This window comes from Amphibalanus amphitrite, unplaced genomic scaffold, assembly GCF_019059575.1.
Source record: "Amphibalanus amphitrite isolate SeventyFive unplaced genomic scaffold, NRLGWU_Aamphi_draft 000418F_arrow, whole genome shotgun sequence".
NCBI lineage: Eukaryota > Metazoa > Arthropoda > Thecostraca > Balanomorpha > Balanidae > Amphibalanus > Amphibalanus amphitrite.
In genome coordinates this window covers 478662-502762 of record NW_024881912.1, presented here as the reverse complement: position 1 = coordinate 502762, position 24101 = coordinate 478662, and the positions used below count along the sequence as shown (strand labels likewise).

Sequence of the window (24101 nt, the reverse complement as noted above, 5' to 3'; positions counted from 1 at the left end):
TTGGCCACCTGGAGACACACATTCGCAAACATTCGTGGACTCGCAAGAGATAATCAGTCATGATAGTTCTTCTTAAACTTTAGGGGTACTTTATTACCTCACATTATTGATCACAGAACACACCTCACCAAACTGGCACTTGGTTATTGACCAGCTGAGGGCAACCGAAAGACTCTGTGGTGGCACTCGGCAGAACCACTGGGGGGACTGGCCTGAACCCCCATCACCGTACGGAGTTCAGTCTGACACCAACCGACTATATAAACACTCGGCGAGCGTGGGCACTTCGGCTGCAACAGCTGAGAGTAACATATGACGGCAGCAATGAAACACGGGAAGCACCGAGACCCATCGCCCGCCAGCCTGGTCCCATACACAGTGAACGCTGCAGCACGGCTCGAGCTGCTCCTTGACTGGCGCGGTCGTCGCGGATTAATTAAAGCACCAAGCGACACAGCTAGTCACCAACGGCACAACGAAGACAGGTGCAGATACGAGTATGAGTAACAGTTTCAACAATCACAGTTCCATGACGTACCGCGACACGGGCCTCGCCGGCGACACTTACAAATCTCCCCTGAGCCGCTCCACGTGCCGCTATCCCTCGGGACTGCCGCAGCCCACCTGTCCTCCACCAGCCGCCGCCGGCCGCTCACTGGAACATGTCGGCAGGGATGGCCAGGAAGCTGACGGCGTTAAAGGCGGCGTTCTGGTCGGGCTCCGGGTCAGCGGCCGTCTCGGCAGCGCGCGGCGGTGTGACGATGCCGCCAAACAGCACCAGCTCGGCGCGCGCCGCCACCAGAGAGTACAGGATGCGCTCGTCGGGGCCGTGCTGGCGCGCGCACTGGCGCCACGTCACGGAGCGCTCGGCCACGGCGCTGCGCACGTCCAGCACGTGCAGCACGAGCGGGCGGCGGCCGGCCGGCGCCACCAGGCGGTAGCCGGCGGTGAGCGGGCGGCGGCTGCGCGGCCGCGGGTGCGGCGCGGCCCGCTCGGCGGCCGCCGCCTCCAGGCGCTGCTGCATCCTCTCCAGGGCGGCCAGGCGCCGCTCTCGGCTGCAGCAGGCGTTCGGACGGACCGAGGGCCGGCCGGAGGGCTCGGCCGCCGGCGCCGGCCGCCGGTTCAGAGAGCCCGTCTCGGGGCCGGGCGGCGGCTGGCCGGGCCGCCGGCGGGACGCGGCCGTGTCGAGGACCGAGGCCAGTCCCCGGTTCTGGTCGGACGGCGCCGGCCGGACCGGGACGACCGGCACCCCGCGACTGGAGCCGGCAGGTACCGGGATCCGCACAGCCTGCCGCTCACTGCAGGCAGAGTGGGGCGTTATCAGGCGCACCAGGCAGACGGGGGTGGTGCAATGGGGACAGGGTGGGCAACGAGGCGGCTGGGCTCGTACTGACGGGATGCTGACTGGAACCGAAAGGGTGAACGGTGAACGGAACGAGGACATGCAACATGCGGAGGCGCGGACATCCAGACGGCCAAGCGGCGCGCCCAGCTGGCAGCCGACTCCCTCGTCGAGTGGGCAAGGTCGTCGAAGATGGTGGTCGCCGGACCAAAGAAGCAGGTGATGGTCCTCTCGCAGTGGGCCAGGGACGCAGTGGACCTCTCCATCAAGGTGGCCGGAGTGACAGTGAAGGCGCGAGACACACTCAACCTGCTCGGTGTGACGCTGGATCGCCTCCTACACTTCGGTCAGCACTGCAAGAAACTGAAACAACGAACCCGGCCGAGGCTCGCCCACCTGCGGCGCCTGACTGGACGGGACTGGGGTCTGGAGGAGAAGCAGCTCCGCACGGTAGCCAATGGCTACGTACGAGGAGCGTTGGAGCACGCGGCGGAAGCTTGGCTCCCTTCAACCCCACCGTCCCACGTCGAGGTGTTGGAACGCGAGATGAGGGCTGCAGCCCGGATCATCACGGGCTGCGTCGCGTCGACCCCGACACATGCGCTGATGGCGGAAGCGGGCCTCGCCCCGGTGGCCTCAAGAAGGACCACGCTAGCTGCTCGACTGCTGGCGAAGGCGCGAGCCCTCCCAGAAGAGGACCCCCTCCGGCGTGTCGCGGACAGCACGGCAGCGAAGCGGCTGACGACGGTGACAGGCTGGAGAGAAGTGGGACAGGTGGCGTGGACGGAGGCTGGAGTGGAGGCGAGGATGGAGCCCATCCTTCAGCCCCGTACCCCACCGTGGCTGCGACCCGCGCCGGTCACCTTTGACCTGGAGGCCGGGACGCGCCCACCACCTGGATCGCCCGCTGATCGCCGAAGACAAGAGGCTGCCCTCTGTCTGGCCTCCCTCCCCCAGTGTGCCACCTGGGTGTGGACGGACGGTTCAGCGGAGGAGGGCTTCAGGGACGGCGGCGCTGGAGCACTCATCGTGTGGCCGGACGACTCAACAGAAGAGCTCCGTGCCCCGGCCGGTAGTTTGTGTAGCAGCTACCGGGCCGAGATGGTAGCCCTCCGCACGGCCCTGAGACACCTCTTAGAACACCCGGCTCACGAAGATGTCCCCATCGTCATATGCACAGACTCCCAAGCTGCCCTGGCGGCCCTCAGAAGCGGCCCTTCTGAGCAACGGACCCAGCTCAACAGCGAAGTCTGGGATGCCCTCACCCTCCTGACAAGAGAGGGTGCTCGTCGGCTCCACCTTCAATGGGTCCCTTCCCACTGCGGTTTAGAAGGGAACGAGCGGGCCGACGTCCTGGCCAAGGAGGCGTCGGCGCTCCCGCAGGAAGAGGTCCCTCTCGATGTGAGGACCGTGCTGAGGGCGTCCGCCAGAGCAGCGAGGGCAAAAATCGGCAGACAACGCCCCAGCGGGTGGTACCGGGATCTGTGGGGCGAACGCCTGCCTCCACCTGCGGCTGATCTGGACCGCCACGCGGCTGTAGAGGTGCACCAGCTGCGGGCGGGCCACTGGTCGGGCTCCGCCCAGTATATGCACAGGATCGGCCGTAACCCAACGGTGGAGTGCCCTGGCTGTAATGACCATGGATGCCGGGCGGGACGGTGTCCGGTGTGTCGGGAGGAGGCGGACACGCCCGGACATGTTCTGCTGCGATGCCCTGCCCTGATGAACCTGAGGTTCCGCCTGCTGGGCACCATTCACCCGTCACACGAGGAGATTCGGAGCGCGGACGTCGTCGCGGCCCTGGCGGCCGCGACCAGACGACTTCAAAGCCGAGAGGCTTCGCGGCAGTGATCCTGCCGCCGAGGGGAATCAACAACAACAACAACAAGGACATGCAACGGTGAACGGAGAGAGGACTGGGACTGGGAAGATACATGATACAACGAACAAATTCTACACATGTAGGCGAGCGTGAGCAGCTGCAATGTACTTCATGAAACTAACGTTCCGCAGCGACAGCTTTCATTTATCATAATTATGGACATTGGACTTGTATAATTATTCACAAACAAACGTCATCGGTATTCTTCAGCAGCTGTTCTCCCCAATGGACCGACTCAGTGGATGGATGAGGCAGCCCACTGAAGTATAACGCTCAGACTGCCACAGTATCACGTCTCTCCGCGTTCTATCGCTCGGACGTTACTCACTCGAGTCTTAGGGCGGGTGGTGCGACGGCCGGCGGGGCGGCCGCCGAGGATTGCGGATCAGTGTCGCCGCGACCTCTACCGAGCACTACCACCTTGTCGCCCACCTGATGGAGAGGCAGATCACAGGTTAACGTGAGGCCACGCGGAACACACATATCAGTCCGCGAGAATTTCTCTAGTTTCTGAAGAATTTTTCGGGACCCATGCTCTACTCATACTGGATTCGAATATACGCGTCCCGGATGCCGCAGTAACGGAACATCGGGCGATGGTAACATCTCAATTGGGATACAGAATTGATGCCATCGTTAGGAGCGCGGGCGGGCGTAGCTGTGCGGGCGTAGCTGTAATACAACAGTTGGGAAGCAAGGATGGCAAATGACAGCAGAAGGATCATCCCCGGGCGCTCACCTGACAGGCGGGGTGGCACCACAGCTGCGAGGGCGCCCTCTCAGCACCGTTCACAGTCAGCTGGTGCCAGTGCCACACGGCGTTAGGTTCACCGAGCTCCAGCAGCCAGATGTCCTGTTTCAGCTGTTTAGGACCGCCAGACCCACCTGAGGTGGACAAAGTTGAAAATACCAACTGATTATGATGGAATTCAACACTTAAATACAACAAACATTTGCTATTTGTAACCAATAAAAGAGTTCCAATAGCAGATTCGGTGCGATTCCGCTTGCTTTCGGTGCTGGGTCTAAGTTACGTGAGTAGCTAGCCGTCCCCGGTTCCGACCCGCCCGGTCCACGGCCCTCTCTCACCTAGCAGAAGCATGTGCCGCTCGTCCAGCGCCACCTGAGAGTGTCCGTACCGGGGCGGCGGCGCCGGCTGGCTGCAGCGCTGGTGACGCCATTCCCCCGACACAAAGTCATACACCCACACCTCGTTGGTTCTGCCCGGTCACAAACGAGAGACACTGTGAGCTGGGGAAACGGCGCATCAGCAGGCACAGTCATCGAAATCAACGCCAAACGCAAACCAGCAAAGATGTGGATCTCAATCTCAAGCTGACATGTAGGCAGTACATAATTTCGTGTCTTAGTGGTGAAATTTGGGCCGTGAAACTTTGAATATAATTCTAATCACAGGGTGAACTGAATGTGCCAATGAGGACTACAGCTACGAATTACTGAAACTAGAGAAAAACATTATGACACAAAACATTGGCCTCTAATGCTAGCGTTAGCTCCAAAACCATGGACTTTCCACAACAACATTCCTCTAATCCCCGTCATCAGTCTGGGTCCCTCCACGCCACTCCCCAGGTCACCCCAGTCCGTCAGTCCTGTCCGTCCGGCCGACCCCAGCGTTCAATAGTCGCTCAGCTGTTCGATCAGCCCCACCCCCCGTCTCCACTCTGGCTCCAGTCCGACACCAGTGAGCGCCCGTCCCTCCCTCTGAGGCCACTAACGGGGAGAAAGTTCGGGAGTAGGCAGGAGACGACGACGGCGGAATGCATTTGCCGTTGCTCCACGGGCGCCGGGCAGCTGGGTTAAACCTCCAAACCAAGTTGGTCCTGTCGGAGCACCAGTCACCATCAGATGGGTTCAGGTGAATACAGAATAGATAAGTATACGTACTAAGAGGGAGCTTAAACGGCCAGATGAGCAATCTGCAAAAAAGCGCCTACCCCACTCTCAAGGTGCAAAACGACGAGCCTTTACTCCTTGGCCCTACAGGACAAACGATGAACTCCAAGCTTATTGCCTTAACTCGCACGATCGAGATTAATATTCAATTTGCATTAAGTTCAGAAACTTAGTCCAAATTACCATAATATTTGGAAGGGACCAAGTGATAATGCTGATTCCATGCCAAGCAAATCTTGCTGCGCATGCTGTACAGTCTGAGATTGGGAAATTCTGAATGATAAGGAGAGTTCAGCAAAACCTAGAAAATCTTGTTATAATCTCGCACGTACAATTACACCGAGCTCGTCTCACTGCGTGAACAGCTTCTTATTCAGACAGAACCGGGAATATGACATCAGTCACTAGGAAAGCATGATACGCAGGCACGCAATGTTAACCGTTGATTGAAGTAAACGCTGACATACCTCCTAGCTCAGTTTCGTCAAAATATGCAGTAGCTTTCTAAGGTTAAAAATAAAAATATAAGCATATGAATATTTTAGTCAAGCTGGGCTGGGCTGGGATTTCAGTTAAAGTTTAGCTCAATATTAGGTATGGAGCATCACGCCTCTCTATTTTACGATTTCCGTGAGTGTCGGGTGACACAGCTGACGATGTTTGGCATTGATGACATAGGCATGTCTACCACGCAGTGCAGCGGGGCGTGGACTGTTGATGTGAGGGAAACCACTAACACCCCGACCTACCACCCTCGCCACTGATTTAAATCATCCTATCCTATGAACAACATCGGCGGCCAGACGCCCGCCCCACAGACCGATTCCGATGTCACCCGCATCTCCCATCGGTCTGTCCCTCCCGTCACCAGTCTGTCAGTCCGATCAGTCTGTCCCAGGTCAGTCTGTCCCCTCCTGACCCCAGCTGCAGTCAGTCTGAGCCTCCCGGCCCCTCCACCCCGCCCAACTGACGCGCCAAAGTGCCGACTGTGCAGGTGGTGCAGACCACCCGTCACCACCATCTGGTGACCGTGCACCGAGGCGGCGTGACGAGCCATCTTTGGTGGCCACCGCTCGGCCAGCGGAGGGGGAGCGCCCGGCAGGCCGACCACGCGCTCAGTGGAGCTCACGCCGCACACTTCTTCCCAGCGGCACTCCTGGGGGCAGCAGGGAGGGGACAGAGGTGAGCCCGCACACAGCGGCACTCCTGGAGGGGGAGGGGGGCAGAGAGGTCAGTCCGGACACAGCGGCACTCCTGGGGGGAGCAGGGAGGGGCGCAGAGGTCAGGGGGGCAGAGGTCAGCCCACACACCTCTCAGCTGTACCTCCGTAAATCTCTTTTTATTTGAATTTCATTCATCAACGTAGCTGAGATCCAATGTTCATCCAATTCATGCATTGTAGCTGAGAGACGGTATTAAGACTTGACTATTGTCAAAGACAAACGCGCAACACCAATGCTAATGACACAGATTAGAATTAAAGCCACCGGTAGTTGGGAGAACAGCTTTGGCATGTTTCCCGCTGACATGACACTTCCCCATCGGCCTGTCCTCGGCTTGCAGTCGCCACACACCTTAGTGTCGTAGATGTGCATCTCGTCGAAAAGTTTCCAGCTCTGGTGGAGCGGGTAGGGCGCCGCCTGGCTCCAGCCGCCGAACAGCACCAGCTTGTCGCCGTAAGCCACCATGGAGGCGTACGCCTTGGGGCTGGGGTACGAGCCGACCACCTGCGGCCTCCGCCACTCGAGCTCGCCCAGCTCCAGCCACCACAGGTCGTTGAACGACGTCATCCGAGAGCTGCAGCCGCCGAACACGTACATGCGGCCGTCTGTGGGGGGAGGTCAGCGAGGAAATATCGGCGTACAGCAGCGCGACACAGAGTATAACTGCACACTGGATGACTGGAGAAGGCACACAGATAAGATCATAAGACAACAAATGATGACAGCTTAATGCACACTGAAAACAAACACGGAATTGGACAAATCTACAACGCTTCTAAAATTCTTATCCGTTTAATAGGAGCGATCAGTCACAGTGTCCAGGTGTTGGTATGTGTCTCACGTGTTTGTACGTGTTTGTGGCAATCGGAAGCCGACGCACTGTGCGATACCCAGTCCAGTGGCATACCTAGCATGGCCGCTGAGTGGGCGCAGCGTTTGGTGATGACCCGGTGAGCTGCGGCCGGCAGCGGGCTGCCCACCAGGTTTGGCGTGTCGTAGTGGAACCAGGCCACGTTCAGCTCATCCAGGGAGCGCGCCAGCAGCCGACACAGCTTCTGCTCCACACCTGGCAGCAGATGGTGGAGTTAGAGTCAAGAAGAGAGTGGGTATGTGAGGCCGGTGCAGACTTCCAGTGGGCGGGTCAGAATTGAGCCAATACAGACAAACTAGATCAGGATAGATGAGAATTAGAAGTGATTGAAAGAATGCATGTCTTGACTCACGTTTCACGGCATGGTACCAGCGGTGAGATACCAGCTTGCAGCTCTGCATGTCGTCATAGGGCAGCACGAAGGTCAGCAGGTGGTCCAGAATCTCATCAGGCAAATTCCTCATGGACACCTGGCCACCGGTATCATCATCATCCTCCTCACTGTCATTTGTTCCAGACTCCATGGTGGCATCCTGACTGCTGCTGCATTCACTCAGACCAGCAGCAGGGGGAGCTGATGGTTCCAGGACTGGAAAGCCAGGCATAGTTGTGCTTGTAATTTGTTGGCTTGCTTCTGTATTATCAACAATCGATAGATCAGCACTTGAAGAGCCATGATGAGCAGACTTTGCATGCTCCGGTCTATTGATTGGATTCCAGCCACATGAATTGTTTCTGGAGTTTGGTTCTGTGTCAGATGGAATAGAATCTTTTGTTGACATACAATCAGCTCCTGAACCTCCAGCTTTGGAAACCCCTGCCTCAGCCTCTTGCTCTGGGTCTAGCGCTGGAGCTGTGTTTCTGCTAGTACCTTCCATTAGCCCCTTCTTCCAATAACCTGGAATATGAAGATCAAGAGATAAGGTATTTGTTAGCCATTTACATCACTTGCCTTTATGGCATTACACTTAACTGTTTAGAAAAACGCAAAGAAGCAAAATAAAATCACATGGATGCCAGCACAGTGGCCCCTTGGTATCTACAAAAATGAAATCCGAGTGATATTGTGATATGTCGTAGGCTGGTAAGTTCCCAGCCAGCACACCCAAGTGGGTCCCATATAGGTCTGATATGGGCAGCCCAAGTGGGTCCCAGTGGGTTTTGTCACACAGCTCCAACTGGATCCCATGTGGGACAGCCCAGATAGGTGGGTCCCAGGGGCCCAGTTGGAGCCATGTGACAAAACCCACTGTGACCCACATTGCACATGGGCTGCCCATATCGAACCCATACAGGACCCAATTGGGTGTGCTGGCTGGGTTGTAGGTTGGTAGGTTGTAAGTTGGTAGGTTGGGTAGGTATTTGTCAAGATAAGGTCAAGTCAACAATTGTGGCAGTGAAATTGAAGAATTGTAATTGAAAGAATTGTACAGAACTGGTAGGATTTAGGTTGCAGGTTTTGAGGTTGTAGGTTACCTAGGTTAGGTTGTAGGTTTGTGGGTTTGTAGGGGTAGCCGCAAAGCAGGCGTCAATTCCATGTAAAACGTACCGTCGTACAACCTACAGTAAATGTAAAAGTCAAGGTCACTGGTCAAGGTTGTCGTAGGTTGTAAATTTTCAAAGGTCTTGACATTGACAGTTCTAAAATCAAAATAAGTCATAAACCCTCTTATCATGACAGCAAGCTCTTAGCTCCCACATGCCACAAAAACAAATTTTCACAGTGTAAATGTTAACTCAAACTTACCTGGTTTACTGTTAACTATACAAATACAAATTATAATACTCCTTTCAGCTTCAAATGCGTATTCCTGTCGTGTGCCGTATTGCACGGCATATACCCCAGGCCATCTATAGACCAATATGTAATATGTTGATATAGGTACCTAGGTATATAGCGTATATAGTACGCGCAGTACCGCGTATTATTTTGGTATTGGCGTATTGCCTCCAAGGTTATCTGAAATCACCCGCTCTGAGAATGACGAGCTCAAGGCAGTATATACCAACTTACGGGACACTTGTGTTCCTTTTTAATACTAAATTGGTATTATGTCTAGGCTTAAAAGAATTTTGTACTAGCTGTAAAATGTATATTTAAAGGGACCCTCCCACCTTAACATTAGTTTTGAGTTGAGATAGCCAAGTTTGCGGCCAGGCTCAGAAACCACCATTTATCCTGGTCGCAACCCCCACAGCTTTATGGTGTTCACGAAATTTCTTCCCTTTACTTGCAGGGTGGGACCAGCGTGGTCCCTATCTCTTAACCATTACGGGAATCTGATGACGTCATCAGGCTTTCGAACGTCCGTTAAATGTTTGACTAAAACGTTTTGTAGCACGCGGTGGTATATGCTGCTTTGCGCGCAACAAATGCCGCACTTTCAAATAAAGTCGCTAGGAACAGCGGAGATCCCAAAAAGTAAACAAAAGTAAAAGTCTAATATCTTGAAAACCGGTGAATATTTTTCGATGAAATTTGGTAGATATTCGTTTTTGCTCTTTCTGAACCGAGCGACATCACTTTCATGCCAATTCATTAACTTTTTTGAAGGTGGGAGGGTCCCTTAAAGGGACCCTCCCACCTTCAAAAAAGTTAATGAATTGGCATAAAAGTGATGTAGCGTGAATCACAAAGAGCGAAAATGAACATCTACCAAATTTTACCGGAAAATATTCACCCGTTTTCGAGATATAAGACTTTTATTTTTGTTTACTTTTTGGGAAATCCGCTGTTTCTATGACGTCACATAAAGGTTTTCTTTACGTCGGCATTTGGAAGCAATAGTTTGGTACCAAAGTGCGACAAATATTGCGCGAATGATGCGTTTATCTTATCAAGGTCAATATATTGATATGATGGCCAATAAAGGATTCCAGGACAATTCTTATGGCATTTCTTCGTATCGCAATTCTTCGTCTGCAAATCTTCGTCAGGGCATTTATTCGTACCTATCGCATTACTTTGTCTCGCACCAGGGTATATGAAAATCGGCTCGCATTTCTTCTTCAACGCAAATATGTGCAAGAGTAAGCATTGAGGGACAAATAAATGCACCGACGAAGATTTGTAGACGAAGAAATGCGGACGAAAAATTGTGCTACGAAGAAATGTCATGCGAGGATTCGTTCGGGTACCATGACATTTATGTGATTTCAAAGTCGAGGTTCACAGCTGATCTGCTAAATCAAGCCAAGAATCCAAACTATCAAAAAACTATAAATATTTGTTTGTCTGTCACAGAGGTCTCAAGCAATATAAGGTTGACATAATGTTGAATCAAAAATCTACTGCCACAACTCACATCTCCTGCCTTAGTTTATCATTGTTGTTTTAACTTGCTTTCAAGAGAAACAGAAGCCAGTACCTATCTGATATCACTTCAGATGATTGTTTCAAGATCTGAGTTCAAATGGAAATAAAAGCAAGATCAAGATGAAACAGGGATTATTGCTGTTAAAGTAGTTTGGCCACGATACAACAAGCACATAAATCATTAGCCAAATCAAATACTGAATGGTTTGTCAAGATGTTTGTTGTCTGTCGTCTGTCGAGCTGCTATGAACACTGAACGCTCTCACTCTTAATAAGACACATCTGCGAGGACCAGTTACTTCCAAAAAGAGGTTATCTGGGTTTCGGCATATAATATTCTTCTCTTTAACTTCACTTTTGATAACAAAAAAAAAGAACTTTAATATTACTTGCACAGGAGTCAATATAATGGCAAAATTATACATACTTTTGAGCTGCCACAGCTGCCTTGTTTATCAACGTAGCTCAAATGACCAACCGACAGTCGATTTGCAAAGCATATTTACGAACCGACTAATTATAAACGAACAAAATAATTGGTAGTTTCAGGAAGGCAAAAGGTGGTGTAATGTGACTAGGTATTTCATCAGCGAATCATCATTTTCAACGCTGGATGCAATAAAAGCCATAAACAACGGAGTGCATTTCTATTGCAGTTGCAATAACAGACGGCAAAGCACCAAGACAGGAACGAGATCACGGCCACACAAACACACTTTTTACTTGGAACGTTTCGTCCGAGCATGCATGCTCACGACACGACCCTCATCCGTTGAGAGTTCGTGAACTCTAAGAGATGATACAGTCACAGGTGTAAATCTATGGTAGCGCTGCGTTCCTCTGATTGCAACAGCTTTAGCGAAGCGGGCCTTGAGCATCTGTCTCTTTTCCGCCACTCGGACACTAGGAACGAAAATGAATCGGATAGCTGACCGAAATTGACCAACCAGGTAGCTGTGCAGTGCTTCCACATCCAAAATTTGGTCACTGTAAGGCCGCCTGAGGCTCTCCTGGTACGCTGCTCGCTTAACAGTACCGCCAATGCCATCGCAAGCACCCTTCCCGTGCGAGGTCGCAAAAAAATTCCATTCACACTTCACACCAAAATCCTCCTCATGATGGCAGATATTTACAAAATTGTACCGGTTCTTATACTGGGCTGCACAGCCGTCCGTAAAGTAGTGAACCTTCGTGAGCTGCGGAACAACGCCACGGATCTCTCGAACAACTTCGTCACAAAATACATGCACCATAGCGGGATCATGTTTCCTATCATCCGTGATACAACAAAAGCTCTTATGATGAATGGGTCAGCACAATAATTCCTGGTCATGGCGCAGTCTTCAGACCGTCTCTGGCACAGCCCTTCACCAGGCTGACACGCAAATTGCTTGCGTCTCCGATGATAATGGTCTTTTCACGTCAGTTCCGTGCAAAATACATTAACGCTTGGCGTTAGAGGTGCAACCGGCCCCCCCGTTTCCTGGAGGTGCCCGGCATATGAGGGAGCCGGCCACAGAGGGTGCGGGCGCCAATTGGAGGCTAGATAAGCGCCAGCGGTCGGGTAAGCAAACACAGCCCGTGGCGAGGACACTGCGCCGGCCGCCGGGCGCCTCCAGTGCGTGAGTGGCACGTCAGACGGCGGCCGCTCATGTTTTTCGTTTTTTTTTCTTTCTTATTTTTCCTTTGTCTCCTTCCGTCAACTCCGGCGTCTTTCAGCTAGGGAGAGCTGGAACACACGCAATAGGAGCTGGCGGAGGTCGAGGCCGCACTACGCCAAATCCTCCCGGATACCGAGGTAAGAGACGGGTAGGTCCGGCCCCTCAGTTCAGGCTCATCACACCACGCAGGCACCGGCGACGGCGCCAACGTTAACGTCTTTGTCTGGCGGAACGTGTGGGCTGTGGACCGACGCGCCGGGGGAGGGGTGTTTGTCACGGAGCGATACCGACCAGGCGGTGTAGTGTTCCCCCATTGTTTGTTCACAGCGGGTGGGTCGCAACTAGGGCACAATTGTATCACAGTAACTCGGACTCAGCTTCAAGGGTTTTCCCCTTGATCGTCTGCACTCATTACTACAAACAAACTACATTGTTTTACGTTGTTGTAACGCTCGATCAATTTAAATCATACTTTTGGGAAATACAGAATGTTAAATTAAAATATCTTACGCTTTGTTCCACTTGCGAAAAATATTCAAGAAAATATTATTTAGGTGTTTTATAAATCCAGTCCTTCCACTGTCCGTGCCAGCTGCACCTATTTGTCGTTTCAGAGCAAATGTATGCAAATTTCATATTACAGAGTTGTTTTCAAAAAATAAAATAAAATATTTATAGAAAGATAACCATTTTTATTTTTTTGACAGTCAAAAGAACATTGACCGATCTATATTTCTGAGCAAAAATAATGACAAATTTTAATGTACTAGGGGGTAGCCAAAAAATTTAAAAATTGATGACGTCACAGCTAAAAATCAAAATAACTTTTTTTGGAAATCCGAGATAGCCAATAAATTGCTCATTTCACCGCCATCACAACGATGTACAGGTTTAATGCATTTCCTTCATTACTTTAGGAGATATAGCACCTCAAAAATCACTCTGCAGAGTGACCTCGTCAAAATGCCCGGGGCTATATCTCCTAAACCGCTGACCGTAGGGGCCTGGCGTTGTCACCATTGACTTCAGGGCATAAGAGAACCCTATAGACAAGATTTCATCAAAATCAAAAATGGTCGGGTGTTAGGCCTTGGTCGATCTATCGTGGAATGCCCCGTCAACCTTTGATAATTTTCGACAAACTGGCCTATAGCTCAGGAAAGGATAGAGCTACAGAGCTGCGGAAAAACGCATTCGATTGCTCTCTTAACGTTTTTTCTGATGACGCCCTCAGATTTAACCTAAGAATAACGATTTAGCCTGCGGAGACAAAAATGGCTAAAATGTACTTTGTTTGCTGATAAAATGTACGTTGTTTGCTGATAGGTTTTCTTCAGTAGCGTTTCGCTGAGAACTTGCAAGAGCTCACTTTTATCAGCATCGTGCTCCCCCCGTCGAGAAGCATCGAAATTCGAAGGTCTTGTTGCACATCAGGTGATCCGTGTCGTCGAGCTAAACACATCTAAGGTATTTTCATCGCTCTGGCATGCCTTTATCAAAAGTTATTAACGAAAACTATTAGATACCGTTCACGACCTGAAATGACCTCAGGGACATACAGCGGGGTTACGGGTGCAGTTTTCCGGCTCAGTGGTCATGTTTACTTGTGATTCAGTGCTTCACAGTGCTAGGAATGACACTCATCCAAAAGAGGCGTCTTTCAATTTCTACCATTGACTTTGCGACCTCTCCCATTGATAACGAGAGAGGGCGTGAAAGTGAGCTGACCTTTAGTCACCTACATCAAATATCCGAGATATACATTTTGTACATGTTTTGTTGCCTTTGTCAATTCCTGGAAGTTTGAAAGAGATCTGTTACTCTGTGTAGCTACAACAGGCGTTACAGTCTTTACTGAGGTGAGGTCACTTGACGTGATCTGGTGACCTGACTTTGAGCGACTTTGGTCTGAAATTTTCACAACATGTGCAGACAAAATGCATGACAAAATGTGACAAAATGGTGGCGCTCAACTTTTTTGAGATATTTGCGAGAAACCGCATGGGGGGGGGGGAGCCTGTGGTTTCTCGCAGATATGGTACCCAAAGAGTCGCGGAAAAGTATGGAATTTTAGTAACCATGGTTATATCACCAATGGGGTCTGGCAGGTGGGGGTAATGGCGCTGCCTGGCGCCAAAAAAGGGGGCACGACCCCGGAGGACCTGCCGACCACTGCTCTACAGCCTAAAGTTACCGTCCGATTGGCTTGTAAATGGTCTCAATCGATTCCTTGACCCCGATTCCAGCTTGACAGCGATTTCCAGGTCACTAGGTCATGACCTTCAAGGTCAAGGTCAAGGTCAAAGGACGGGGAACGCTCTACAGCCTACAGTTACCGTCCGATTGGCTTGTAAATGGTCTCAATCGATTCCTCGACCCCGATTCCATCTAGACAGCGATTTCCAGGTCACTAGGTCATGACCTTCAAGGTCAAGGTCAAGGTCAAAGGACGGGGAACGCTCTACAGCCTACAGTTACCGTCCGATTGGCTTGTAAATGGTCTCAATCGATTCCTCGACCCCGATTCCAGCTCGATAGCGATTTCCAGGTCACTAGGTCATGACCTTCAAGGTCAAGGTCAAGGTTCTCGAATATCAAACTAAGAATTCGATATTCGGACGGGGAACGCAATAACTCAAGAACCAGTGAACCGATTTTGATGAAAATGCCCTCATTCGATTCCTCGTTCCTTATTGCAGGTTGACAGCGATTTCCAGGTCACTAGGTCATGACCTTCAAGGTCAAGGTCAAGGTCAAAGGACGGGGAACGCTCTACAGCCTAAAGTTACCGTCCGATTGGCTTGTAAGTGGTCTCAATCGATTCCTTGACCCCGATTCCAGCTTGACAGCGATTTCCAGGTCACTAGGTCATGACCTTCAAGGTCAAGGTCAAGGTCAAAGGACGGGGAACGCTCTACAGCCTACAGTTACCGTCCGATTGGCTTGTAAATGGTCTCAATCAATTCCTTGACCCCGATTCCAGCTTGACAGCGATTTCCAGGTCACTAGGTCATGACCTTCAAGGTCAAGGTCAAGGTCAAAGGACGGGGAACGCTCTACAGCCTACAGTTACCGTCCGATTGGCTTGTAAATGGTCTCAATCGATTCCTCGACCCCGATTCCAGGTTGACAACGATTTCCAGGTCACTAGGTCATGACCTTCAAGGTCAAGGTCAAGGTCAAAGGACGGGGAAAGCTCTACAGCCTAAAGTTACCGTCCGATTGGCTTGTAAATGGTCTCAATCGATTCCCCGACCACGATTCCATCTTGACAGCGATTTCCAGGTCACTAGGTCATGACCTTCAAGGTCAAGGTCAAGGTCAAAGGACGGGGAACGCTCTACAGCCTAAAGTTACCGTCCGATTGGCTTGTAAATGGTCTCAATCGATTCCTCGACCCCGATTCCAGCTTGACAGCGATTTCCAGGTCATTAGGTCATGACCTTCAAGGTCAAGGTCAAGGTCAAAGGACGGGGAACGCTCTACAGCCTACAGTTACCGTCCGATTGGCTTGTAAATGGTCTCAATCGATTCCTCGACCCCGATTCCAGCTTGACAGCGATTTCCAGGTCACTAGGTCATGACCTTCAAGGTCAAGGTCAAGGTCAAAGGACGGGGAACGCTCTACAGCCTAAAGTTACCGTCCGATTGGCTTGTAAATGGTCTCAATCGATTCCTCGACCCCGATTCCAGCTTGACAGCGATTTCCAGGTCACTAGGTCATGACCTTCAAGGTCAAGGTCAAGGTCAAAGGACGGGGAACGCTCTACAGCCTAAAGTTACCGTCCGATTGGCTTGTAAATGGTCTCAATCGATTCCCCGACCCCGATTCCAGCTTGACAGCGATTTCCAGGTCACTAGGTCATGACCTTCAAGGTCAAGGTCAAGGTTCTCGAATATCAAACTAAGAATTCGATATTCGGACGGGGAACGCAATAACTCAAGAACCAGTGAACCGATTTTGATGAAAATGCCCTCATTCGATTCCTCGTTCCTTATTGCAGGTTGACAGCGATTTCCAGGTCACTAGGTCATGACCTTCAAGGTCAAGGTCAAGGTCAAAGGACGGGGAACGCTCTACAGCCTAAAGTTACCGTCCGATTGGCTTGTAAATGATCTCAATCGATTCCTCAACCCCGATTCCAGCTTGACAGCGATTTCCAGGTCACTAGGTCATGACCTTCAAGGTCAAGGTCAAGGTCAAAGGACGGGGAACGCTCTACAGCCTAAAGTTACCGTCCGATTGGCTTGTAAATGGTCTCAATCGATTCCTCGACCCCGATTCGAGCTTGACAGCGATTTCCAGGTCACTAGGTCATGACCTTCAAGGTCAAGGTCAAGGTCAAAGGACGGGGAACGCTCTACAGCCTACAGTTACCGTCCGATTGGCTTGTAAATGGTCTCAATCGATTCCTCGACCCCGATTCCAGCTTGACAGCGATTTCCAGGTCACTAGGTCATGACCTTCAAGGTCAAGGTCAAGGTCAAAGGACGGGGAACGCTCTACAGCCTAAAGTTACCGTCTGATTGGCTTGTAAATGGTCTCAATCGATTCCCCGACCCCGATTCCAGGTTGACAGCGATTTCCAGGTCACTAGGTCATGACCTTCAAGGTCAAGGTCAAGGTCAAAGGACGGGGAACGCTCTACAGCCTAAAGTTACCGTCCGATTGGCTTGTAAATGGTCTCAATCGATTCCTCGACCCCGATTCCAGCTTGACAGCGATTTCCAGGTCACTAGGTCATGACCTTCAAGGTCAAGGTCAAGGTCAAAGGACGGGGAACGCTCTACAGCCTAAAGTTACCGTCAGATTGGCTTGTAAATGGTCTCAATCGATTCCCCGACCCCGATTCCAACTTGACAGCGATTTCCAGGTCACTAGGTCATGACCTTCAAGGTCAAGGTCAAGGTCAAAGGACGGGGAACGCTCTACAGCCTACAGTTACCGTCCGATTGGCTTGTAAATGGTCTCAATCGATTCCTTGACCCCGATTCCAGCTTGACAGCGATTTCCAGGTCACTAGGTCATGACCTTCTGGTCATGACCTAGTGACAGGTCAACGGTCACTAGTGGTCGGTCACTGTATTAATCCGTTAATAGTGGTCATGAACTAACGGTCATGACCACTAGGTCATGACCGTTAGTTGACCTTGACCTTGACCTTGAAGGTCATGACCTAGTGACCTGGAAATCGCTGTCAAGCTCGAATCGGGGTCGAGGAATCGATTGAGACCATTTACAAGCCAATCGGACGGTAACTGTAGGCTGTAGAGCGTTCCCCGTCCTTTGACCTTGACCTTGACCTTGAAGGTCATGACCTAGTGACCTGGAAATCGCTGTCAACCTGGAATCGGGGTCGGGGAATCGATTGAGACCATTTACAAGCCAATCGGACGGTAACTTTAGGCTGTAGAGCGTTCCCCGTCCTTTGACCTTGACCTTTACCTTGAAGGTCATGACCTAGTGACCTGGAAATCGCTGTCAAGCTGGAATCGGGGTCAAGGAATTGATTGAGACCATTTACAAGCCAATCGGACGGTAACTTTAGGCTGTAGAGCGTTCCCCGTCCTTTGACCTTGACCTTGACCTTGAAGGTCATGACCTAGTGACCTGGAAATCGCTGTCAAGCTGGAATCGGGGTCGGGGAATCGATTGAGACCATTTACAAGCCAATCGGACGGTAACTTTAGGCTGTAGAGCGTTCCCCGTCCTTTGACCTTGACCTTGACCTTGAAGGTCATGACCTAGTGACCTGGAAATCGCTGTCAAGCTGGAATCGGGGTCGAGGAATCGATTGAGACCATTTACAAGCCAATCGGACGGTAACTTTAGGCTGTAGAGCGTTCCCCGTCCTTTGACCTTGACCTTGACCTTGAAGGTCATGACCTAGTGACCTGGAAATCGCTGTCAAGCTGGAATCGGGGTCGAGGAATCGATTGAGACCATTTACAAGCCAATCGGACGGTAACTTTAGGCTGTAGAGCGTTCCCCGTCCTTTGACCTTGACCTTGACCTTGAAGGTCATGACGTAGTGACCTGGAAATCGCTGTCAAGCTGGAATCGGGGTCGAGGAATCGATTGAGACCATTTACAAGTCAATCGGACGGTAACTTTAGGCTGTAGAGCGTTCCCCGTCCTTTGACCTTGACCTTGACCTTGAAGGTCATGACCTAGTGACCTGGAAATCGCTGTCAAGCTGGAATCGGGGTCGAGGAATCGATTGAGACCATTTACAAGCCAATCGGACGGTAACTTTAGGCTGTAGAGCGTTCCCCGTCCTTTGACCTTGACCTTGACCTTGAAGGTCATGACCTAGTGACCTGGAAATCGCTGTCAACCTGCAATAAGGAACGAGGAATCGAATGAGGGCATTTTCATCAAGATCGGTTCACTGGTTCTTGAGTTATTGCGTTCCCCGTCCGAATATCGAATTTTTAGTTTGATATTCGCGAACCTTGACCTTGACCTTGAAGGTCATGACCTAGTGACCTGGAAATCGCAGTCAACCTGGAATCGGGGTCGGGGAATCGATTGAGACCATTTACAAGCCAATCGGACGGTAACTTTAGGCTGTAGAGCGTTCCCCGTCTTTTGACCTTGACCTTGACCTTGAAGGTCATGACCTAGTGACCTGGAAATCGCTGTCAAGCTGGAATCGGGGTCGAGGAATCGATTGAGACCATTTATAAGCCAATCGGACGGTAACTTTAGGCTGTAGAGCGTTCCCCGTCCTTTGACCTTGACCTTGACCTTGAAGGTCATGACCTAGTGACCTGGAAATCGCTGTCAAACTGGAATCGGGGTCGAGGAATCGATTGAGACCATTTACAAGCCAATCGGACGGTAACTTTAGGCTGTAGAGCGTTCCCCGTCCTTTGACCTTGACCTTGAAGGTCATGACCTAGTGACCTGGAAATCGCTGTCAAGCTGGAATCGGGGTCGAGGAATCGATTGAGACCATTTACAAGCCAATCGGACGGTAACTTTAGGCTGTAGAGCGTTCCCCGTCCTTTGACCTTGACTTTGACCTTGAAGGTCATGACCTAGTGACCTGGAAATCGCTGTCAACCTGCAATAAGGAACGGGGAATCGAATGAGGGCATTTTCATCAAAATCGGTTCACTGGTTCTTGAGTTATTGCGTTCCCCGTCCGAATATCGAATTTTTAGTTTGATATTCGCGAATATCAATCTGCTGCTCAATTGATGGACGTTCTAAGTATGCAAATAAATTGTAAAATTAAAATGATGAAATTGTTTTATCTTTTTCTAGTGTGTGCACTGTGCGTGGAACTGGAATTGGAATATTTTATTCTGGCGTCGTGCCCAAACTGTATGTGTGCTGCAGCCTGTCAATAAATATGATTGCAGAAGAGCTCTTGGATGCTGAAATATTTTATAAATTGCAAAAATTGCAGATGAACTATTCAATATTTTATTGTTTTTGTGTTTTTGCATGCAGTAAATATTTAGTAGATAAGCATCCTCTTGGCATATTGATGCCAAATACCGTCGGGTCTGTTACGGCAGTAATGGCGCATATTCTACAAAAGTGAAGCACTGCTGGCTTGTGGTCACTGAACCTTGTGGTAGAATTTGGGAGTTAAACCTTGGGGAGTTTCTGTGCAGTTTTTTTTCTCGGTATTTTTATGTTTCGATTGACCAGAGGGGTCTCTTCTATTGTTTTCAATTCGAGCACCATACCTTGTGCGCGCCAGTGCAGAAAAATGAGTTCGGAAGTCGTCAACCGCCTGGAGAATCGAGCTAAGCAGGCTGATGACATCATTCAGCATCTGAAGAAAGAGGTGAGATTCCTAATCGCTGGCTGCTGATATAAGGCAAACTGGCAGATCAAGATACCCACCAGCCAGGGCCCTGTTTCACCAGTGATAGCAGCACGCTGCTATTCCATTTCGTGAGTTGACATCACACTTCTGGGCCCTGTTTCACCTATAGACCTCGTAGCGCAAAACAAAGACCACCATTAGACTCCCTGTGACGAGGTTTCACCAGTGATAGCAGCATGCTACTATCAAATGACACATGTAATAGCAGCGTGCTGCTATCACCGCCCACCGGTGAAACAGGGCCCTGGTAGTGTTGGAGGAATAGCCTGACGTCTCCATGACCATGGAAACCCAATTTGACACGTATAATACCAGCATGCTGCTATCACCGGTGAAACAGGGCCAAGGACCCAGGGGCTGAATTTCAAAGCATGCCTATGTGGACAAGATCTTGTCGGTGCTATGGCACTTGGCTGGTACCTATGTTGATATAGCTTGGTTTAACATTGTTGTGGCGCTGATTCTGTAAAGCTGTGGCCTGTGGGTATTCATATAGCTGGTGTCTCACATGCTGTTACCTATTATTGAAATTTCAAAAACACCACTAGACTGTTCAGTTCTTGAGATATTTACACAAATTTCATTTGTAAAAGTTTCATACCAGTCATACCAATACAACAACTTGCATAACAAAACATAATCTTACCTGACCTTACCTCACCTTCTGACCTGACCTATAACCTACCACATACAAACCTAAAACCTACAATCTACCAATGTGCAGCCAACAGCAAAATTTGTGTAAACATCTCAAGAACTGGAGTCTAATGACTTGAAAAACAGGTGGCAGCATGTGAGATGCCTCAGCCTGCTTTATCATTACCCAGCTCTGCACACTCCAGCTCATCACTGTGCTGTGCTTGTGCAGAAATTATGAACTAATCTAGAAACAATGAATGAAACTGTTGGAGCAAGGAACAAAAATCCTTTAAAAGCAGTTTTCTCTTCAGCAACAAAAGGACTTTCATTTTCATAGTAAAACCCTTAGGCCATGTTTGGTGTGAGTTAAGGCAAATGTCCAGCCTTGTTGTTGGTGTTAGCTGTCTAAGATTTCTTACCCTGGTTGGTGCAGCTCATTGACTCTCTGCCATGCTGTGCATTTGGCCTAGGGCTTTGCTAAATGCTTACCTCTACCTTTCAGCTAGGGATGAAGAGGATATTTGTTCTTTGACCCTTTCTGTCACTGGATCAGATGTTGTGCACTCTTAGATCATGATAGTAATCAAATGGCAACAGGTTGTTCACTGCTCACCATGCTGGTCCTTATTTACAGAAGCTGGATGGACACTGGGCAAGGGGCCAGTACTGCAGGACTGTCCTGCCTGTTGATGTGAAACTGACTGATATATTGCCTCATATGGTAGAAGGGGAGTAAGAATTAGCACAAAAACTACAGTCTTGTCAGTTTGGCATAAGTTTCTTGTAAGATGATGGAGTTGATCTGCAGCCAGCTGATGCCATCTTGAGGTGGAGAACCTAAGCAAAAATGACAAGCATGGTTTCCATCTGAACATGTCTTGATCTACCCAATGGCTGTTAGTTACTTGCTAACAACTGTGGAAAGCAGAGCATGATTGAAATCAACCAGCCCATCAGTCATCACAACATCAGAAATCAAGACCTTGCAAAAGCCTTCAACACAGCCCCACCATGAAGACTTAAGAGTCCTGAAGAAGATAGAGGGGCATGACATCAGAGTCGAAATTTCCTCAAATAGAAGAGTGCATTCCTGAAACACAAGTCACAACCACCAGCAGGCTTCTGTTGAAAGCAGAGAGTCAGACCAGGCCCCCTGCACAGAGTAGAGTTCCCCAGGGACCAGCCCTTGCTCCATCACTGTTCATACTTCATGCTGTATGTGAATGACCGGTCTGGCCCGCTGCTGCACTGTCGGTCGTCCCGTCGTCGCATCAATATGTTTACCTACGATAGCAAACCTACCCCAGATATCCGCTGTTCATCTGGCTTGGCTGGTCTGCAAAAGGACCAGACCTGAGCACGACACTCCATTGGGCTGACGGGTGGCAGCTGTCATTGATTTTATCCTGGAATGTGTATGGTGCTCCAGATTTAGGCGGAGGCCACCAGCACTGCAATTACATGATGGGAGAAGCAACCATAATTAAAGAGTATATTGTTTTATGAATCTAGTCGAGATGGGTGAGTGGATGGCTTTAGGCTTGGGTGTGACGCTGAGCGATGCTTGTTGAAAATGTGTCCATGGACCCACCATCCGACATTGGCCGCGCCCAGCTCACCAGTTATGTCGAAAGTTAACGTATCACTGGTAGATGGCAGTTGGCACCGTCTTCCGGGTGTAACTTGGCCCTCTCGCCAGTTGCCAGCTGGCTGAATGTAGAAGCGCGGGTCAAACGACGTTGGAGCTCTCCGGGTTGCGAACTCGCTGCCTGCCACCTATTTACAAGACGGAGGTCTTGTACAGTTGCACCAAGCAGCTCACATGAAGAACAAAGGGATTATACATGGATGTGGAAATGGAGCTTAGAAAGACCAACCACTCCCTCAGCTATCCGAAAAAGAAAACTAAGAAAAAAATATGACGATTGTTCAAAACGTCTCTGAGGGTGCAGCGACTCCCCAGATGAATTCCCAAATGGTGGTCACGCCATCGTCCGATTAAAACTGAGATCGCTTCACGTATGTCCTCAGATCGCAGCTCTGCAGTCGGCGACCCAGTCCGAAGAGCTGCTGAGTCTCCAGGAGGAGAACTCTCAGTTGAAGGCCGAGGTGGAGCGATGGACTAAGGCACTCGTCCAAGCAGAAGAAAAGAATGGAGTAAAACAGGTTAGCTCAAAAACTTGGCATGACACCGGTGTTATTCGGTGCTGATAAACGTTTTTATTGTTCTCATATATTGGTTTGTGGGCAAGGGGCATGCGTGACTTTCAACACAATAACTCCATACTTGTATATTACTTCGATAGCAATATTTTCTCAGCTTGTCTGTGGCAGGTGGATTGAAGAGCAGTAACGCTTTGATCTTGAAACATGAGACGGGTGGTAACTATTTGAACATGGTCCCGTGTGAAAATAATAGAACTGAATGCTGACAATGCGGTGCTATTTCAGGTGCCTCTCCCCGGCCGGAGTGCCGCTCCTGCTGCGTCTGTGACCGCCGCAGCTGCCCCGGCGGCAGCCCCTGCAACAAAGGCGCCCGCCGACACCAAACCCGCCAAAGAGGCCAAGACCGACAAGAAGAAGGCGGACAAGAAGGGCGAGAAGAAGCCCAAAGCTGACGCGAAGGCGGCGAGTGGCGCGGGCGACGCCGACTCGGTGGATATCGGCCTGCTGGACCTGCGCGTGGGCCGCATAGTGACCGCCGAGAAGCACCCGGACGCCGACAGTCTGTACGTGGAACAGGTGGACGTCGGCGAGACGGCGCCGCGCACCGTCGTCTCCGGCCTGGTGCGCTTCGTGCCTGTGGAGCAGATGCAGGACCGCATGGCCGTGCTGCTCTGCAACCTCAAACCGGCCAAGATGCGGGGCGTCACCTCTCAGGCGATGGTGATGTGCGCCAGCACCCCGGACAAGGTGGAGATCCTGTCGCCGCCGGCCGGTGCGCAGCCCGGCGACCTGGTCACCTGCGAGGGCTTCGTGCGCCGCGCCGACGCACAGTTGAACCCCAAGAAGAAGATCTTCGAGCAGGTGGCGCCCGACCTGAAGACGGACGCGGAGAAGCGCGCCACTTATCGCGGGGTGGTCTGGGAGGTGGCGGGGAAGGGTGTCGTCACTGCCCAGACGCTCACCAACGTCATTATCAAATAGATAATTTGTTGTGGAATCGGGAAGTGCTGCTTTCTATCGACTATTTGGATCCATTGTGAGCTTTTGTTTTTTGTTACCAATCTGATGACACACTTGAACAGGTGGACAATAAAAAGTATGCACTACATATGCCTAGGATAGCCGTTTGTCCAGTTTCCACATAAATGCTCGAGACCCTGCAATTATGCCTCATATATTTCGATGCAATGCACCGTGTTGCAGTACATAGGGCGTTGCGTGTTATGAAGTTTGGATA

At 50.7% G+C, this 24101-nt stretch overlaps 2 protein-coding genes across 2 annotated transcripts; one reads left to right on the top strand and one right to left on the bottom strand.

Moving 5' to 3' along the window:
- Positions 1-72: 72 nt before the first annotated feature.
- LOC122391016 (F-box only protein 42-like) lies at positions 73-9104 on the bottom strand. The gene is made up of 9 exons (XM_043384536.1): positions 8983-9104; positions 7588-8133; positions 7272-7430; positions 6716-6969; positions 6113-6297; positions 4314-4444; positions 3964-4109; positions 3553-3656; positions 73-1298 (listed from the first exon to the last, which is right to left on the bottom strand). Exons 2-9 carry the CDS (start codon positions 8111-8113, stop codon positions 653-655), a joined length of 2151 nt encoding a protein of 716 aa, XP_043240471.1. The 5' UTR covers positions 8114-8133; positions 8983-9104; the 3' UTR covers positions 73-652.
- Positions 9105-19528: 10424 nt separating this feature from the next.
- Positions 19529-23977, top strand: LOC122391015 (aminoacyl tRNA synthase complex-interacting multifunctional protein 1-like). The gene is made up of 3 exons (XM_043384534.1): positions 19529-20017; positions 22730-22864; positions 23150-23977. The coding sequence occupies exons 1-3, from the start codon at positions 19862-19864 to the stop codon at positions 23843-23845; spliced, it is 987 nt and encodes a 328-aa protein (XP_043240469.1). The 5' UTR covers positions 19529-19861; the 3' UTR covers positions 23846-23977.
- The last annotated feature ends 124 nt before the right edge of the window (positions 23978-24101 follow it).

Coding starts and splice junctions, on each gene's coding strand:
- LOC122391016 (XM_043384536.1), bottom strand. CDS start 8,113: ATGGAAGGTACTAGCAGAAACACAGCTCCAGCGCTAGACCCAGAGCAA. Junction 6,970..7,271: donor CCACTCAGCGGCCATGCTAG/GTATGCCACTGG, acceptor CTCCCCCCACAG/ACGGCCGCATGTACGTGTTC. Junction 4,110..4,313: donor GCGGCACATGCTTCTGCTAG/GTGAGAGAGGGC, acceptor TGTCCACCTCAG/GTGGGTCTGGCGGTCCTAAA.
- LOC122391015 (XM_043384534.1), top strand. CDS start 19,862: ATGTTTCGATTGACCAGAGGGGTCTCTTCTATTGTTTTCAATTCGAGC. Junction 20,018..22,729: donor TTCAGCATCTGAAGAAAGAG/GTGAGATTCCTA, acceptor GTATGTCCTCAG/ATCGCAGCTCTGCAGTCGGC. Junction 22,865..23,149: donor AAAAGAATGGAGTAAAACAG/GTTAGCTCAAAA, acceptor GTGCTATTTCAG/GTGCCTCTCCCCGGCCGGAG.